Raw genomic sequence first — 20,375 nt, 5'->3', positions numbered from 1 at the left:
TCGAATGCCGTAATGATTATTGTAAAATTCAGGAAACAAACGTAAATCAATATCTTCGACGATCTTTGATATTCCCATAAGCCTATCAATCGAAATAACCATCGATTGTAAATATAGTACTCGTTGTCGAGATAGTCTTCCCCTTTCGAAGTCATACTGCCGACTAAAGTGACTCTTTCATTGATTGACTTCAACCCCTTGAGTTCGCCTACCTTCATTAAGTATTCCAATTATGCTCCTTGTAGTAATCGCTCAATAATTCAATACGTGCGAACGATAAGAATTCTATTGCAGTCAATATTTACAGAAACACATTTGTCGAGTTTTATACATTTCTCCCCTTTTATCGAATTAAATTATACGCGATTAAACACCTGCATCTCTTTCCAACAATTATATCATTATCTTATACCCTTTCTTTACATCGCATATTGCTTCATCCCTTCTACCTAAGCGCATGCGCTTTGCGAACTCGCCCCTCCTTATCGTCTTCTTCGACCGCAGTTCACTTTTGTCTCTCGAACATGACGGACCTGTCATTTATCTCACCAAACAAATGTCCAAATAATTCCTTGACGTGTCAGTGTTATATTCGTATCATTTGACAACCGATCAAAAGCCTGTAGATATTTATTCCGCTGTTAATAGCTGTTGGAATAATTAGTCGTTCTTTCTTAAGCCAACATAAGGGTTAAATTACAATAGGCCGCTTCGATAATTTGGTAAATTTTATTTTTTGATAGAAATATTCAGGACAAAGTTGCACTTTTACGCAAATTATTATTTATTCATGGTTACGTACTCCAATCTTCCTTGAAAAAGAAATCCTTTTCTACAGAATAAACGTGCATTAGATAAAACAACGAAACAAACGGTATTTAAGTTATTTCGTCCAAATATTTAAGATGGTGCGATTAGAAATTGGCGAATGAGATTCCCATGTTTCTACACGTAAATTATTTCTGCTATTAATAGCATATTTTTATTTTACAAAAAAAGAGAAAAGTTAATAATTTGAAACGATCCTGAAAATTGTAGTTATATGAAAAAGATATTAAATAACAAAATTTTTCTTTAAATGGGAAAAAATTTTCTATTCAATAATTTCGTTTATAAATTTGTTTCTAATCCAGGTATTTTTTTTAGATTTTTCAAATGAAGAAACAATTTACATGGACGCATATGTGCCTACACAAACGCACACAAACATATAACGTCATGCGAAAAAGGTACAAATTGAGTATTTATGCAATTTAATAATCGCATAATATAACCCCATTGTATAATTATGATCTCATCCAATTTTATTTAAACAATTCCTATTCTTACTTCTTATTATAATAAAATTAATTAATTTGCTATTAAATTTGTTGTCCGAAAGATTTCTTACACGTTAAAAATTTTACCAACAAAGAGAATAATTTGTTTCGCAAAATTATTTATTAAAAAAGAAAAAAAACAACAGTTTTACGCTATTCTTACAATACTATATAATGACCAAATGTCGCATGTTATTTTCTCCGTATAAATTCATTTGAAATTATATAATACCATAGCGAAAGACAGTGACTTCTGAATGAACTATAAAAAGAATTTCCAATTAGTATAAAGTATGTAGAAAAGATCTTACCATATATCCAACTAAAAAAAAACATTCACCACTGTAAATAGGTTGTGAGAGAATACTATTGCTCCCTTCCATGAGAAATTGCATACCATCGTGCTCCTCATTATCAAAAATAGTAATATTTTTTGAGTTTTCAATGATAACGAATAAAACGGAATTTGACATCTGCAAAAATTCATTAATCTTATACAACGAACATATACATGAGAATTGGACGAAAAATAGAAAATAATACTGATTAGAAATTCGTGCGATATCGTACAACATGCAAGTGACATATGTTTTCTTTTTCATTTTAGAAATACATCTAATACTCAATAATTTATTCTATTATGAGTATCGTTAATTTAATGATACGAGTTTTTCGTGCAAACTAATGTTCAAGCAGGATGCATAATTCCACGTATCGGTGAATTGTAACTCGTCTGTAAATTATGTGGACGCATCGATATACGATCGATAGAATAATTTGTAAGAGAACATTTTTGGGGTGCCGTATCAATCACATAATCTTTTCCGATCCACTAATGATTTGCGACAGTTTCGGTGGCCTGTAGGACCAACGATTAAACTTATAAAAGAAAAAAATATCGTCGATAATGTTCATTTACGTAAACTTATCCCTCTCATACTTTTTTTTTATTGTACCTGTTTCTATAATAATACATTATTATAGAAACAAGAGTGATAAATAAATTAATGCTAAACACTGGTATAATAGAAAATTTTCACGACGCATATTCAATACGATATGAAAATCGCACGAAATTATGGATTGAGTATTTCAGAAAATTGCCTACAGTGTTACAAATGCGTAATTGTTGTGATCTATTAATTTTTGTCCCAGATGAAAGTAAGCGAAAATTACGAACATAGATCCAGTAACATATAACAATTTTGTCAGAACTTCGGTCTTGTTTAAATTAAAAGATAGTACCTGAAATAACTAAAAAGAAATTTTATTTTTCACATTACAATTTATTTCGATAACCGGAATACATATTTAAAATTTAACATTTTTCATTTACAAAACATTTTACTTACGTAAAAATAATCTATCATGATAATAAGCAATGCGAAAGAAACTTCGAACAGATTAATTGCCTCGTAAAACAATTTTATTAAATTGACAAATCTTGAAATGAGTCAAAAGAATAAAAAGGGTCAGTTATTATATAATATAATAATTGTACGTGCAAATTGTGAAAATAATTAACAAGAAGATTTGTATAATTTGGTACAAACTCGATAACGGATTTATATAATTCTATGATATCGACAATCCACTCGTTCTCATCTAATAAATTATCATTCTTATTGTTGCAATAAAAATCATTTCGATTATATTTGAATCTTTCATTTATCCTCCATCTGTATTAAATTAAAAATGTTTCGAGTGGCATATACTCAATCGAAAATTTTCAATTTCAGCACGATAATCATTTTGATTGTTTACTTACACAACGACATTAAACAGTGCGCAAGCATGCAATATTACTGCAATAAACATCGTATAGTTCCCAACAGCTACTGTGCATAGGAAGATTATTGCTGCGCACTGAGTCCAAAGGCCAAGGTAGTAACCAATATAGTTTTTCATGAAATATTCAAAATAAACTGGTAAAATTAATTCATTGTAGCTTACTACACCAAAGATGTACTGAATGAAACATTGAAGTGATGGAAATATCAAAAATCCAATATACAAATAAAAGGAGACTGAAAATACGAATGGACGAATATATATTTATACCTAACACTGTTATAACTACCAAATGCTAGACAACATACTTATATTTGCAATGGTACATATTCTGCTTATATTAGCATACTCTTTTAGTATTAATAATTCCCGCTTGTTCGCAAGTTTTTTCCAATCGCAATCTATACGATGAAGAATTCCTTTCATCTGAAATTTATACGTATTTAAGTATTAAATAGTTTCTTTTAACGAATAGAACGTGTGTTGATTGAAATTAGATAGATTTAATAAAATCATTCGATTTTAATAAAATACAGACAATTGCAGTATTAAATATTAAATTGTAATAGCATGATCCGAAGCATAATGTAGGCAATGTCGTTTCCAGTAATTTCGCTATTGAATTCAAGTCTCTTTCGGAAGTGATGACAGCATAAATCTAAAGTATATAGATCGTTTTCATTATTTATTTTTATTAAACATCACACAAATAATTCTGCTTATTATAAATTTTATTATATACTAACAATTATAATATCGATTTGTTAAGCGTTAATCAAATTAGCGACGCTTACCTGTTCGAACATCGCAAGGATTATTAAAAAATTGAGGAAACAAACGTAAATCAATATCTTTGTCGATCTCTGATATTCCCATAGGCCCATCAATCGAAATAATCGTCGATTGTAAGTATAATACTTGTTGTCGAGATAATCTTCCCCTTTCGAAGACATACTGCCGACTAAAGTGACTCTTTCATTGATTGACTTCAACCCCTTCAGTTCGCCTACCTTCATTAAGTATTCCAATTATGCTCCTTGTAGTAATCGCTCAATAATTCAATTCGTGCGAACGTAAAGAATTCTATTGCAATCAATATTTACAGAAACACATTCGTCGAGTTTTATTCATTTCTCCCCTTTTATGGAAAATTATACGCGATTAAACACCTGCATCCCTTTCCAACAATTATATCATTATCTTATACCCTTTCTTTACATCGCATATTTCTTCATCCCTTCTCCCTAAGCGCATGCGCTTTGCGAACTCGCCCCTCCTTATCATCTTCGTCGACCGCAGTTCACTTTTGTCTCTCGAACATGACGGACCTGTCATTTATCTTACCAAACAAATGTCCAAATAATTCCTTGACGTGTCAGTGTTATATTCGTATCATTTGTCAACCGATCAAAAGCCTGCAGATATTTATTCCGCTGTTAATAGCCGTTGGAATAATTAATCGTTCTTTCTCAAGCCAACATAAGGGTTGAATTACAACAGGCCGCTTCAATGATTTGATAATTTTTGTTTTTTGATAGAAATGTTCAGAATATTTTACGCAAATTATTATTTATTCATGGTTACGTTCTCCAATGTTCCTTGAAAAAAGAAATCCTTTTCTACAGAATAAACGTGCATTAGATAAGACAACGAAAAAAACGGTATTTAAGTTATTTCGTTCAAATATTTAAGATGGTGCGATTAGAAATTGGCGAATGAGATTCCCATGTTTCTTCACGTAGATTGATTCTGCTATTAATACCATATTTTTATTTTACAAAAAAATAGGGAATTTAATAATTTGAAACTATCCTGAAAATTGTCGTTATATGAAAAAGATATTAAATAACAAAATTTTTCTTTAAACGGGAAAAAATTTTCTATTCAATAATTTCGTTTATAAATTTGTTCCTAATCCAGGTATTTTTTTTAAATTTTTCAAATGAAGAAACAATTTACATGGACGCACACGTGCCTACACAAACGCACACAAACATATACCGTCATGCGAAAAAGGTACAAAATGAATATTTATGCAATTTAATAATCGCATAATATAACCCCATTGTATAATTATGATCTTATCCAATTTTATTTAAACAATTCCTATTCTTACTTCTTATTATAATAAAATTAAGTAATTTGCTATTAAATTTGTTGTCCGAAAGATTTCTTACACGTTAAAAGTTTTACCAACAAAGAGAATAATTTGTTTCGCAAAATTATTTATTAAAAAAGAAAAAAAACAACAGTTTTACGCTATTCTTACAATACTATATAATGACCAAATGTCGCATGTTATTTTCTCCATATAAATTCATTGGAAATTATATAATACCATAGCGAAAGACATTGACTTCTGAATGAACTATAAAGATAAATTTCAATCACTATAAAGTATTTAGAAAAGATCATAACATACTTCCAACTGAAGAAAATAATTCACCACTGTAAATAGATTGTGTGAGATTACTATTGCTCCCTTCCATGACAAATTGCATAAAATCGTGCTCCTCATTATCAAAAATAGTATTATTTTTTGAGTTTTCAATGATAACGAATAAAACGGAATTTGACATCTGCAAAAATTCATTAATCTTATACAACGAACATATACATGAGAATTGGACGAAAAATAGAAAATAATACTGATTAGAAATTCGTGCGATATCGTACAACATGCAAATGACATATGTTTTCTTTTCCATTTCAGAAATACATCTAATATCCAATAATCTATTCTATGTTGAACATCGTTAATTTAACGATATGGATATTTCATCCAAATTAATATTCAAGCAGGATGCATAATTCAACATATTGGTGAAATGTAACACGTTTGTAAATTATGTGGACGCATCGATATACGTGTCACATAAGAATTTGTAGGAGAAAATTTTTCGATTGTTCTATCAATGACACAATCTTCATCGATTCACTACTCAAATGAATTGCGACAGCTTCGATGGCCTTTAGGGCCAACGATTAAACTCATAAAGGAAATAAATATCGACCCATATACCCATATTCGTAAACTTGGCGCTTACAATCATTTTCTTTTAATTAGTAATGTACTATTATAAACACATGCGGAAAAGATAAACAAATCCATTCGTATAATGATCAATTTTTCTAAACATATATTCAATTCAATATCAAAATTAGACGAAATTATGGACACAGTATTCAACGCAAATACTTACAATGTTGTGAATAAGTAGTTGTTGTGGTCTATTAATTTTTGAGCAAGATGAAAGTAAGCGAAAATTACGAACATAGATCCCATACCATATAACAACTTTGTTAAACAATCGGTCTTGTTTAGAGTAGAAAAAAGTAACTGAAATAACTAACAAGAAATATCCCTTCGAATCTCAAGATTTATCCAGATAATATGAATATATTTAAAAAATTTAATATTTTTCTTTTTCCAATCATTTTACTTACGTAATAATAATCTATCATGATGATAAGCATTGCCAGAAAGCCTTCCAACAGATGAGTTGCCTCGTAAAACAGTTTCATTAAATCGACAAATCTTGAAATGAGTCAAAAGAAAATAAAATGTGAATAATTATAATATCATAATAACATTTGCAAATTGTGAAAATGATTAAGAGGAAAATTTGTATAATGCGATACAAACTCGATGACGGACTTATACAACTCTATGATATTGACTATCCATTCGTTTTCCCCTATTAATTTGTCATTTTGATTGCTGCAGTAACAATTATTTCGATTATCTTTAAATCTATCATTAATTCTCCACCTGTATTAAATTATAAATGTTCTAAGTTGCATATTCTCAATTGAAAATTTTCAATTTCAGCACGATAATCATTTTTATTGTTTACTTACACAACGACATTAAATAGTGCGCAAGCATGCAGTATTACTACAATAAACATCGTATAATTCGCAATCGCTACCGTGCATAGAATGATTATTGCTCCGTACTGAATGCAAAGACCAAGATAGTAATATTCACGATTTTTCATAAAATGATAAAAACGAACGGGTAAAATTAATTCATTGTAGCTTACTACACCAAAGATGTGCTGAATGAAACGTTGTAATGATGGAAATATCAAAAATCCAATATACAAATAAAAGGAGACTGAAAATACGAAAGGACGAATATATATTTATACCTAACACTGTTACAACTATCAAATGCTAGATAACATACTTATATTTCCAATGGTACAGATTTTACTTATTTTAGCATACTCTTTCAGTATTAATAATTCCCGCTTGATTGCAAGATTCTTCCAATCGCAGTCTATACGATGAAGAATTTTCTTCATCTGAAATTTATACGTATTCAAGTATTAAATTGATTCTTTTAACGAATTGAACGTGTGTTGTTTGAAATTAGATAAATTTAATAAAACCATTTGATTTTAATAAAATACAGACAATTGCAGTATTAAATATTAAATTGTAATAGCATGATGCAGAGCATAATGACGGCAAGGTCGTTTCCAGCAATTTCGTTATTGAATTTAAGTCTCTTTCGGAAGTGATGACAGCATGAATCTAAAGTATATAGATCGTTTTCATTATTTATTTTTATTAAACATGATATCACACAAAATATTCTGCCTATTATAGATTTTATTATATACTAACAATTATCATATCGATTTGTTAAGCGTTAATCAAATTAGCGACGCTTACCTGTTCGAACATCGCAAGGATTATTAAAAAATTGAGGAAACAAACGTAAATCAATATCTTTGTCGATCTCTGATATTCCCATAGGCCGATCAATCGAAATAATCGTCGATTGTAAGTATAATACTTGTTGTCGAGATAATCTTCCCCTTTCGAAGACATACTGCCGACTAAAGTGACTCTTTCATTGATTGACTTTAACCCCTTCAGTTCGCCTACCTTCATTAAGTATTCCAATTATGCTCCTTGTAGTAATCGCTCAATAATTCAATTCGTGCGAACGTAAAGAATTCTATTGCAATCAATATTTACAGAAACACATTCGTCGAGTTTTATTCATTTCTCCCCTTTTATGGAAAATTATACGCGATTAAACACCTGCATCCCTTTCCAACAATTATATCATTATCTTATACCCTTTCTTTACATCGCATATTTCTTCATCCCTTCTCCCTAAGCGCATGCGCTTTGCGAACTCGCCCCTCCTTATCATCTTCGTCGACCGCAGTTCACTTTTGTCTCTCGAACATGACGGACCTGTCATTTATCTTACCAAACAAATGTCCAAATAATTCCTTGACGTGTCAGTGTTATATTCGTATCATTTGTCAACCGATCAAAAGCCTGCAGATATTTATTCCGCTGTTAATAGCCGTTGGAATAATTAATCGTTCTTTCTCAAGCCAACATAAGGGTTGAATTACAACAGGCCGCTTCAATGATTTGGTAATTTTTACTTTTCTAATAGAAATATTCAAGACAAATTTGCAATTTTATGTAAATTATTATTTATTCACAGTTACGTTCTCTAATGTTCATTTAAAAAATTATCTATTTGTGCAGAATATACGTACATCAGATGAAATAACAAAAAAAAAACTGTATCAAAGTTATTTCGTCGAAATTTTTACTTTACATGATACGATTATCATTTGACGAAAGAAAGTTCCTTATTTTTTTCTGCAATTAAATGCGTATTTTTATTCTACAATAAAAAAAGGTTTAATAATTTGAAATGAGTCTGATAATGTTTAGTAAATGAAAAATAAATTAAATAGTAAACTTTTTCTTTAAAAAGGTATAATTTTTCTATTTAATAATTTTTTTTTTTTTATATCTTTTTGGAATCAAATTATTTTCATTAAAATATTCAAATGGACAAACAATTTACATACACAAGCACGCACGTACACAAACACACACACACGCACACACACACACACACACACACACACACACACACATACATACATACATACATACATACATACATACATACATACATACATACATACATACATACATACATACATACATACATACATACATACATACATACATATATATATACACTGCCATGCAAAAGAGTCCAACAATGACTGAAGCATTTTAATAATCGCATAAGATAACCACATTTTAATTAAACAATTCCTAATTTTTACTAATACTTTTTTTATTGAAAAAATTCCTACTTTTACTAATACTTCTATTATAAATAATTAATTTGTGAATAAATCAACTATCAATAGTAACAATGTTTATACGTAAAAAATATTATCAACATAGGGAGTAATATTAATTCAATCATGTGATTTGAAGCTGCAAAGCTTAACAGTTCTACGACATTCTTACAATAATCTATGATGATCAAATGTATTTTCTTCGTATAAATTCATTGCAAATTATAGACTACCATAGCGAAAGACAATGACTTCTGAATAAACTATAAAGAAAGATTTCAATAAGTATAAAGCATTTAATAAAGATCGTATCATACATCTAAATCAAGAACATTATTCACCTCAGTAAATAATTGGTGAGAGATTACTATTGCTCCCTTCCATGACAAATTGCATACCATCATGCTCCTCATCATCAAAAATAGTATTATTTTTTGTGTCTTCAATGATAACGAATAAAACGGAATTTGACATCTGTAAAAATTCATTAATCTTATATAACAAAGATATACATGAGAATTGGACGAAAAATAGAAAGTAATATTGAGTAAAAATTCGTGCGATATCGTACAACATGCAAATGACATATGTTTTCTTTTCCATTATAGAAAAATATCTAATACTCAATAATTTCTTGTATTATGAATATCGTTAATTTAAAGAAACGACTTTTTCATGCAAACTGATATTAAAGCAGGAAAAATAATTCCATATATCGGTGAAAAGTAACTCATTTGTAAATTATGTGAATACATAGATAAACGTGTCACATAAGAATTTGTAGGAGAAAATTTATCGATTGTTCTATCAATGACATAATCTTCATCGATCCACTACTCAAATGAATTGCGACAGCTTCGATGGCCTTTAGGATCAACGATTAAACTCATAAAGGAAATACATATCGTTCCATATATCCATATTCGTAAACTTTGGGTTTACAATCCATTTTTTTAAATTAGTAAAGTATGATTATCGACACATGCGGAAAAGATAAACAAATCCATTCGTATAATGATCCATTTTTGTAAACATATATTCATTCAATATGAAAATTGGACGAAATTATGGACACAGTATTCAACGCAAATACTTACAATGTTGTGAATAAGTAGTTGTTGTGATCTATTAACCTTTGGGCAAAATGAAAGTAAGCGAAAATTACGAACATAGATCCAATAACATATAACAACTTTGTTAAACTATCGGTCTTGTTTAGAGTAGAAAAAAGTAGCTGAAATAACTAACAAAAAATGTCCCTTCCAATCTCAGGATTTATCCAGATAATATGAATATATTTTAAAAATTTAATATTTTTCTTTTACCAATCATTTTACTTACGTAATAATAATCTATCATGAGGATAAGTATTGCCAGAAAGCCTTCCAACAGATGAGTTGCCTCGTAAAACAGTTTCATTAAATCGACAAATCTTGAAATGAGTCAAAAGAAAATAAAATGTGAATAATTATAATATCATAATAACATTTGCAAATTGTGAAAATGATTAAGAGGAAAATTTGTATAATGCGATACAAACTCGATGACGGACTTATACAACTCTATGATATTGACTATCCATTCGTTTTCCCCTATTAATTTGTCATTTTGATTGCTGCAGTAACAATTATTTCGATTATCTTTAAATCTATCATTAATTCTCCACCTGTATTAAATTATAAATGTTCCAAGATGCATATAAATTAGTTGAAAATTTTCACTTTCAGCACGATAATCATTTTTATTGTTTACTTACACAACGACATTAAATAGTGCGCAAGCATGCAGTATTACTACAATAAACATCGTATAATTCGCAATCGCTACCGTGCATAGAATGATTATTACTGCGTACTGAATGCAAAGACCAAGATAGTAACCTGCACGATTTTTCATAAAATGATCAAAACGAACGGGTAAAATTAATTCATTGTAGCTTACTACACCAAAGATGTGCTGAATGAAACGTTGTAATGATGGAAATATCAAAAATCCAATATACAAATAAAAGGAGACTGAAAATACGAAAGGACGAATATATATTTATACCTAACACTGTTACAACTATCAAATGCTAGATAACATACTTATGTTTCCAATGGTACACATTCTGCTTATATTAGCATACTCTTTCAGTATAAATAATTCCCGCTTGTTCGCAAGTTTCTTCCAATCGCAATCTATACGACGAAGAATTTTCTTCATCTGAAATTTGTACACGTGCAGATGTTAAATTGATCCTTAAAACGAAAAGGAGCGCGTGTCTTTCATAATTGGATAAATAAAAAAAGAACTGCAGCTTTTAATGAAGTACGAACAATAATATTATTAGATAATAGATTGTAGTAGCATGATCCGAAAGACAATGTAATCAAGGTAGTCTCCAATAATTTAGCAATTGAATTTAATTCTCCTTTTAACGAGAAAATCACATAAATCTAAAGTAAAAAAAATCTTTGATATTATTTCTATTCAACAAACAGCATAACACATTTGGATATTATTCTGCCAATATAAATTTTATTTCATTCGAGGAAATAATTAAATACTTAACCAGAAATAAAATAAATGACGCTTACCTGTTCGAACACCGCAATGATTATTATAAAATTGAGGAAACAAACGTAAATCAATTTCTTCGACGATATCTTATCTTCCCATAAGCCTATCAATCCAAATAACCATCGATTGTAAACATAGTACTCGTTGTCGAGATAGTCTTTCCCTTTCGAAGACATACTGCCGTCTAAAATGACTCCCGTTCATTGATTGACTTCAACCCCTTCAGTTCGCCTACTTTCATTAATTATTTCAATTATGCTCCTTGTAGTAATCGCTCGATAATTCAATTCGTGCGAAAGAATCTATTCGTAAAGAATCTATTGCAGTCAATATTTACAGAAAAACATCTGTCGAGTTTTCTACTTTTCTCCCCTTTTATCGAATTAAATTATACGCGATTAAACACCTGCATCCCTTTCCAACAATTATATCAGTATCTTATACCCTTTCTTTACATCGCATATTGCTTGATCCCTTCTCCCTAAGCGCATGCGCTTTGCGAACTTGGCCCTCCTTATCGTCTTCTTCAACCGCAGTTCACTTTTGTCTCTCGAACATGACGGACCTGTCATGTATCTCAGCAAACAAGTGTCCAAATAATTCCTTGACGTGTCAGTGTTATATTCGTATCATTTGTCAACTGATCAAAAGCCTGCAGATATTTATTCCGCTGTTAATAGCTATTGGAATAATTAGTCGTTCTTTCTGAAGCCAACATAAGGGTTGAATTACAACATGCCGCTTCAATGATTTGGTAATTTTTTCTTTTCTAATAGAAATGTTCAAGACAAATTTGCAATTTTATGTAAATTATTATTTATTCACAGTTACAGTTCTTTAATGTTCATTTAAAAAAGAATCGATTTGTATAGAATATACGTACATTAGATAAAAGAACAAAAATACATTATCTAAGTTATTTCATCAAAATATTTATTTAAGATTATGCCAATAATTGGTCATATTTGTCAATGGAAAGTTCTTTGCATTTTCTCATAGGATAATTATATAATTAATAGCATAGTTTTATTCTACAATCAAGAAAATGTTGAATAATTTGAAATCAGACTGAAAATTTTCCGTCAAATGAAAAATAAATTAAGTAATAATCTTTTTCCTTCAAAAAGTAAAAATTCTTCATACAATAATTTATTTCTTAAATTCATTTATAGTCATATTATTTTCATTACAATTATCAAATGGGAAAACAATTTGCATGTACAAGCATCCATGGACATACACACACACACGCGCGCGCACGCACACACACACACACACACACAGACACACACACATATATACTGTCATGCGAAAGAGTCCAACAATGAGTTATGCATTTTAATAATCGCATACGATAACCTCATTGCATAATGATTGTATCAAGTTTTACTTAAACAATTCCTGTTATCATTAATTCTTTCACTAAAAATAATTAATTTGCGAATAAATTATCTATCGATAATAAGATTTCTTATCAGTAAAAAATATTACCATGACAGAGAGTAATTCGTTTAGAAAAATTATTTATTCACGTAATTTGAAAACAACAAATATATATAACAGTTTTACAGTATTCTTATAATACTGTATAATGATCAAATGTCGCATAGTATTTTCTTCGTATAAATTCATTGCAAATTATAGAATACCATAGCGAAAGACAGTGACTTCTGGATGAACTATAAAGAAAGATATCAATCAGTATAAAATATTTAATAAAAATCGTACCATATATCTAACTGAAGAAAATCAATCACCACTGTAAATAGATTGTGAGAGAATACTATTGTACCCTTCCATGATAAATTGCATACCATCATGCTCCTCATTATCAAAAATAGTATTAATTTTTGTGTCTTCAATGATAACGAATAAAACGGAATTTGACAACTGTAAAAATTCATTAATCACATATAATACAAATATTTGAAAATTGGTTAAAAAATAGAAAGTATTACTGAGTAGAAATTCGTGCGGTTTCGTACAAAATGAAAATGACATATCATGTTTTATTTTCTATTTAAAAAAAAAAAAAAATATATCTAATATCCAATAATCTATTCTATGTTGATAATTGTTAATTTAACGATACGAATTTTTCCGTCAAACTAAAATTCAATTAGAATGCGTAATTTCACGCATTGTTGAAACGAAATTCCTTTGAAAACACAATTCGAACCCATCGATATACGTGCAACAGAAAAATATGTAAGAATATATTATTTTTGATTTATTATATTTATAATATAATCTTTTTCAATTAACGATACAAACGTCGTACGACAGATTCGACAACTTTTACGGGCAATTGTTAAACTCATACAGAAACGAATAAATATCGTAGCATATGTTCATTTTCTTAAATTTGACACTCACAATTCTTTTCAGTTTTTTCATTAATACATACACATGACGAAAATATGAACAAATGCGATCGAATGATATAATAGTCAATTTTTGGAAAAACATATATTCAATTCGATATGAAAATTGCATGAAATATTTAAGACAATATAAAAGTAAAATTACTTACAGTGTTACAAATACGTAATTGTTGTGATCTATTAATTGTTGTCCAAGATGAAAGTAAACAAAAATTACGGACATAGATCCAATAACGTATAATAACTTTGTCAAACCATCGGTCTTGTTTACGTCAGAAGTAAGTAATTGAAATAACTAAAAAAAGAAATTATCCATTCTATATCTCGATTTAAGATAACGGGATTATATATAAAAAAATTCAACACTTTTCTTTTTTTGTTTACCAATCATTTGTCTTACGTAAAAGTAATCTATCATGGTAATTAGCATAGCGAAAAATCCTTCGAATATATTAATTCCTTCGTAAAACAATTTTATTAAATCGACCAATCTTGAAAGTAATCGAAATAAAACAAAGATAAATTATTAATATTATTAATAATTATATGTGCAAATTATATAAATATTGTAATTAACAGTACAGATTTTTATAACGCGATACAAACTCTATAACGGATTTGTAGAATTTTATAATATCGACGATCCATTCATTCTCATCTAATAATTTATCATTCTCATTGCTGCCATAAAAATTATTTCGATTATCTTTGAATCTATCATTTATCCTCCATCTGTATTAAATCAAAAATATTTCGTGTTTTACATATATTCAATTGAAAAATTTCACTTTCAGCACGATAATCATTTTTATTGTTTACTTACACAACGACATTAAATAGTGCGCAAGCATGCAGTATTACTACAATAAACATCGTATAATTCGCAATCGCTACCGTGCATAGAATGATTATTACTGCGTACTGAATGCAAAGACCAAGATAGTAACCTGCACGATTTTTCATAAAATGATCAAAACGAACGGGTAAAATTAATTCATTGTAGCTTACTACACCAAAGATGTGCTGAATGAAACGTTGTAATGATGGAAATATCAAAAATCCAATATACAAATAAAAGGAGACTGAAAATACGAAAGGACGAATATATATTTATACCTAACACTGTTACAACTATCAAATGCTAGATAACATACTTATGTTTCCAATGGTACACATTCTGCTTATATTAGCATACTCTTTCAGTATAAATAATTCCCGCTTGTTCGCAAGTTTCTTCCAATCGCAATCTATACGACGAAGAATTTTCTTCATCTGAAATTTGTACACGTGCAGATGTTAAATTGATCCTTAAAACGAAAAGGAGCGCGTGTCTTTCATAATTGGATAAATAAAAAAAGAACTGCAGCTTTTAATGAAGTACGAACAATAATATTATTAGATAATAGATTGTAGTAGCATGATCCGAAAGACAATGTAATCAAGGTAGTCTCCAATAATTTAGCAATTGAATTTAATTCTCCTTTTAACGAGAAAATCACATAAATCTAAAGTAAAAAAAATCTTTGATATTATTTCTATTCAACAAACAGCATAACACATTTGGATATTATTCTGCCAATATAAATTTTATTTCATTCGAGGAAATAATTAAATACTTAACCAGAAATAAAATAAATGACGCTTACCTGTTCGAACACCGCAATGATTATTATAAAATTGAGGAAACAAACGTAAATCAATTTCTTCGACGATATCTTATCTTCCCATAAGCCTATCAATCCAAATAACCATCGATTGTAAACATAGTACTCGTTGTCGAGATAGTCTTCACCTTTCGAAGACATACTGTCGTCTAAGGTGACTCTCGTCCATCGATTGACTTCAACCCCTTCAGTTCGCCTACCTTCATTAAGTATTCCAATTATGCTCCTTGTAATAATCGCTCAATAATTCAAATTCGTGCGAACGTAAAGAATTCTATTGCAGTCAATACTTACATAAACACATTTGTCGAGTTTTATACATTTCTCCCCTTTTATCGGATTAAATTATACGCGATTAAACACCTGCATCCCTTTCCAACAATTATATCATTATCTTATACCCTTTCTTTACATCGCATATTACTTCATCCCTTTTCCCTGAGCGCATGCGCTTTACGAACTCACCCCTTTCTTATCGTTCTCTTCAACCGCAGTTTACTTTTGTCTCTCGAACATAAGCGAAACCTGTTATTTACGTCATCCAAATTTATCTCTAAAATTCGTGCAAGTAACTTAACTTTATAAAATTATATCCGTATCATTTTATCATTTATATTCTTAGATAGGATATAAATATATTCATTGTCACGTTAATAGATATTTAAATAATTAATCGTTCTTTAATTAAACAATTACGATCGTACAGGATTAATTACAATTACAAGATATCGGATTGATTTGATTATTTTTTTCGATTCTTTGATAAATATAATCAGGAAAAAAATTGTACTGTCGTGAAATTTTATTATTTATTTTAAATCATGTTCGTTAAAGTTTATTCAAAAAAAGGGAATGTATTTTTAGTTAAAATAAAAGTAGATCAATTGGATTTATGAAAAGACATCTTCCACGATATTTTGATATTTATTTTTATATTATAATTCTATCAAATTTCTTTTTTTTTTTTTTTTTTTTGAGATGAAAGATGAAAAAAAAATTTATCGATTTAATTGATTTCTCCTTTCCTTTTTTTTTTCCTCGTAGCATAAGATTTTGCAATGAGAGCCATTATTTAATCGAAATTATATTCGCCATTTTATGTACTGCGTTTTTTTTTCTTCTTTTTTTTCTTTTTTATTTATTTATTTATACTCTTCATTTATATTCCTGTAAATATATATGTGTGTGTGTGTGTGTAAAAGTGTTTTTTAATTAATATATTTTATTAAATATCTCGTAGCTAATTATACCTACATTATATATATATATATATATATATTTTTGTTTTAATTATTATTTAATTGAAATTATATTTGTCAAGGTTACATTCCGAGTGTGTATTTTTTATTTTTTTTTATTTTATTTTTTTTTTTTTACTTATAACTTTTCATTTATACTGCAGTATATATATATGTGAGGATTGGTGTGTAAGAGTATTTTTTTTTTTTTAATTCTTTTATTTTATTAAATATCTTGTTTCTTATTATAACTATATATATATATATATATATATTTTCCTTTTTTTTTAATTATTATTTAATCAAAGTTATAATTCCATGGTTAAATTCTATTTTCTTTCTATTTTTTATTTATACTTTTTACTCATGCCATTGCGTATAGACACACACACACACACGTATGTATGTATTAGGTTGGAAACTATGAAACGGGCGTTTTTGTTTAGTTATTTATTTTCATTCAACGCCCGTTTCATAGTTTCCAACCTAATATATATATATATATATACATATGCGTGTATAAAATTAATTGTCTATATTAATTTATTTTATTAAATATCTTTTTGTTTATAATACCTAAAATACATACATATATATATATATATATATATATATATAAATATAGAAATATACTTTCTTTTAGTTATTATTAGATGAAAGTTATATTGCCAAGATTACATTCTGTGTATACATTTTTTTTTTTATTATTATTATTATTAAACGGCCAGATCAAGTAGCTTCGTGCAAATAGAAAAAGGAAACTTTTCGGCCGAACCAAAGAAGAAACTTTGTTTTTTTTTTTCTTCTTTCTTTTTCTTTTTTTTTTTTTTTTACTTTTAATCATTATTTCATCGTAATTATATTCTCAATGTTACATTCATTATTTACACGTGCATGCACGTATATACGCATTTATTCGTAATTCTTTTCGCTTTTTTTCCTTCTTACCAACACACACACAAACACAAACACATACACACACATATATATATATGCAGCATACGTACGCGCACACGCACACACACAAACGGACGATAAAAACGCAAACGCGTAAATACGTTCGTACACAACGTATACGCAAACGCATTTACGGACGTTTACGGACGCTTACAAAATACGTGTGAAAGAAAAAAAAAAAAAGAAAAGAAAAGAAAAAAAGAAAAAAAAAGAAAAAAAGGGGGAAGTTCAACGCGTGCGATTTAAAATGGACGCTGGTTACCGGATTGTATTATATGCGATATCACACAAAGCCCGAGTTAACAATTTTCTTGAAGGAGGGACACCTCGTTTTAAATGCCAATAACGTCGTCGATGGCAATTGTCGATAATTCAAGGTAGTAGACGGTTCTCTTATATGTTAAGTGGGTGCGCGCGCGCGCGCGCGCGAGCGCGCAACACGCGCGCCGAAATATCATCATTCGTTTCGATTTATAGATCTTCATTCCCGATCGAAATATCACGTAGATATTGTTTTGTCCACGAGATAAATAAATCGTTTTGTTTGTTTGTTTTTTTTTCTTTTCCTTTTTTTTTTTTTTTTTAATTTTTCTTTCTTCTTCTTTTTTTTCCTATTTTTTTATTTTTTCATCTCTTCCTTTTTCTTTTTTTTTCTTTTTTCTTTTTTTTTTGTCTTTTTTTTCTTCTTTCCTTCTTCCCTCCTTCCTTTTTTTGGTATACTTTTTTCCTTCTCCATCGTTACATTCATTCACTTCTTTCATTTCCTTTATTCTTATATTCTTATTATTATTATTATTATTGTTATTATTATTATTATTATTATTATTAACAATCCGTTAATCGTTAATTAATTTTCTTAAAAAAATAAAGGAAGAAAATTTTTTTATTCTTTTCTTTTATTTTTTTTTCTTCTTCTTTTTTTTATGGGAATTCTTTTACGAAAAATATATATTTTTCCTTTTCTTTTTTTTTTTTTTTTGTGTGGATTATATGTTATATTTTGTATTGAGTATATATATATATATATATATATATATATATATATATATATATTAATTGTGCTTTTGCGATTGTTTATTAATTTTTTTTTGTTTTTGCTTTTATTAGAAATGCAATTCATATCAAATAATTACAAGATAATCTTCGATTATGATTATGGAAATAAATAATAATTGAAATTTAATATAATTCAATTTCGCGATATTCGTTCCTTTGAAAAAATTTGCTTTCTTCATTTTTGGGGGGGGGGGTTTTCTTTTCTCTTTTTGTTCTTTGTTTTCTTTTTGTTTTTTTTTTGTTCTTTTTCCTTTATTCAATTTATTTATTATCTATTAATTAATTGTCACATTTATTTTTTTTTTATTATTAAATTTTATTCGGATTATTTAATCTTTCCCTTTTATTTCTTCTCCTACATTTTTTCCTTCCCCACCCCCCATCTTACATTCAATTATATAATTTTGCACAAAAATTACTGATTAAAAGAAAAAAAAAAAAAATAGAAAATTTGTTTGAAAGAAAAAAAAAAAGAATGTTCCCTTTTCTCTTGCCTTTTATTTATATACTTATTTATTCATTAATTCTCTTATATTTCTTTTTATTGGAATAAATTGGAAAATTTTTTATGCTTAATTAATTATTTATTTATTTTTATTTTTTTATTTATTTATTTATTTATTTTCTCTATCCTCTTCTTTTTTTTTTTTTTTCTTTAGTCATCAATGCATCCATTAATTCTTATATATATATATATATATATATATATATTTTTTTTATTATAAACTTTGCATCTACTTATTTATTTATCTATTTATTCATTTGTTCTCATTTTATTTTTGTTTTCTCTTTTTTCTTTTTATCTATTTATCAATCTATCCATTAATTCCCATTTGTTTTCTATTTGTTATTACAAATTTTACTTCGCCCGTTCGCTTATGCCTAATTTTTCTTTTTTTCCTTTTCTTTTTTTTTTTTTTTTTTTTTTTTGTTCTAATAACTTCATCAACGCACGACATTTCCATTCATCATAGATCTCATTATATTGAATTATTTATATATTTATTTTTTGATTCGTCGTGTTCATTCGTTCGTTTATTCATTCGTACGTTATAATCTTCCTTTACCTTTCATCCTTTTTCTTCTCTTTTCTTCTATTTTTGTTTCTCTTTTTTAATTTCATTTTCTTCTCTTTTTCTTTTTCCCTTTCATTTCTTTTTTTTTCCTAAATTTTTGTTTTTTTCTTCTTATCTATTCACGATTCATTTATTTATATATCTCTTTCGTATTCCTTTTTTCAATTCCAATTTTTCTCCTACATTGC

The 20,375-nt window shown here is 28.2% G+C and overlaps 3 protein-coding genes and 1 long non-coding RNA gene across 4 annotated transcripts in view; 2 read left to right on the top strand and 2 right to left on the bottom strand.

Moving 5' to 3' along the window:
• Nucleotides 1-20,375, top strand: part of LOC124432392 (probable serine/threonine-protein kinase yakA) — a 114,031-nt gene that overhangs the window by 46,593 nt on the left and 47,063 nt on the right. The gene's annotated exons all lie outside the window — the stretch shown is intronic.
• Nucleotides 535-3,355, top strand: LOC124432396. Its single transcript, XR_006944241.1, has 4 exons — nucleotides 535-722; nucleotides 1,147-1,229; nucleotides 3,059-3,203; nucleotides 3,268-3,355. It is a non-coding gene; the product is annotated as an uncharacterized LOC124432396 (long non-coding RNA).
• LOC124432395 lies at nucleotides 10,986-11,941 on the bottom strand. Its single transcript, XM_046981334.1, has 2 exons — nucleotides 11,338-11,941; nucleotides 10,986-11,265 (listed from the first exon to the last, which is right to left on the bottom strand). The coding sequence occupies exons 1-2, from the start codon at nucleotides 11,453-11,455 to the stop codon at nucleotides 11,003-11,005; spliced, it is 381 nt and encodes a 126-aa protein (XP_046837290.1). The 5' UTR covers nucleotides 11,456-11,941; the 3' UTR covers nucleotides 10,986-11,002.
• LOC124432393 overlaps nucleotides 13,319-20,375 on the bottom strand; it is a 38,966-nt gene continuing 31,909 nt past the window's right edge. The window contains exons 4-13 of the mRNA XM_046981333.1: nucleotides 16,155-16,385; nucleotides 15,843-16,060; nucleotides 15,582-15,701; nucleotides 15,351-15,468; nucleotides 15,020-15,278; nucleotides 14,803-14,928; nucleotides 14,597-14,687; nucleotides 14,346-14,491; nucleotides 13,570-13,702; nucleotides 13,319-13,491 (exon numbers count right to left, since the gene is read on the bottom strand). Coding sequence (XP_046837289.1) covers nucleotides 13,441-13,491; nucleotides 13,570-13,702; nucleotides 14,346-14,491; nucleotides 14,597-14,687; nucleotides 14,803-14,928; nucleotides 15,020-15,278; nucleotides 15,351-15,468; nucleotides 15,582-15,701; nucleotides 15,843-16,060; nucleotides 16,155-16,182 — 1,290 coding nt within the window. The 5' untranslated portion in view covers nucleotides 16,183-16,385 and the 3' untranslated portion in view covers nucleotides 13,319-13,440. The remainder of the gene's footprint in view (nucleotides 13,492-13,569; nucleotides 13,703-14,345; nucleotides 14,492-14,596; nucleotides 14,688-14,802; nucleotides 14,929-15,019; nucleotides 15,279-15,350; nucleotides 15,469-15,581; nucleotides 15,702-15,842; nucleotides 16,061-16,154; nucleotides 16,386-20,375) is intronic.

Source organism: Vespa crabro, chromosome 25 (genome assembly GCF_910589235.1).
Source record: "Vespa crabro chromosome 25, iyVesCrab1.2, whole genome shotgun sequence".
In the NCBI taxonomy this organism is placed as follows: Eukaryota; Metazoa; Arthropoda; class Insecta; order Hymenoptera; family Vespidae; genus Vespa; species Vespa crabro.
The sequence above is the reverse complement of the archived record's forward strand: the minus strand, read 5'-3'. Positions and strand labels throughout refer to the sequence as shown.

Excerpts from the sequence above, each read along its gene's own strand:
- LOC124432395 (XM_046981334.1), bottom strand. The coding sequence starts at position 11,455 with ATGAAGAAAATTCTTCGTCGTATAGATTGCGATTGGAAGAAACTTGCG. Across the intron at positions 11,266-11,337 it reads GTGTACCATTGGAAACATAA|TCTCCTTTTATTTGTATATT; the intron begins GTATGTTATCTA and ends TCGTATTTTCAG.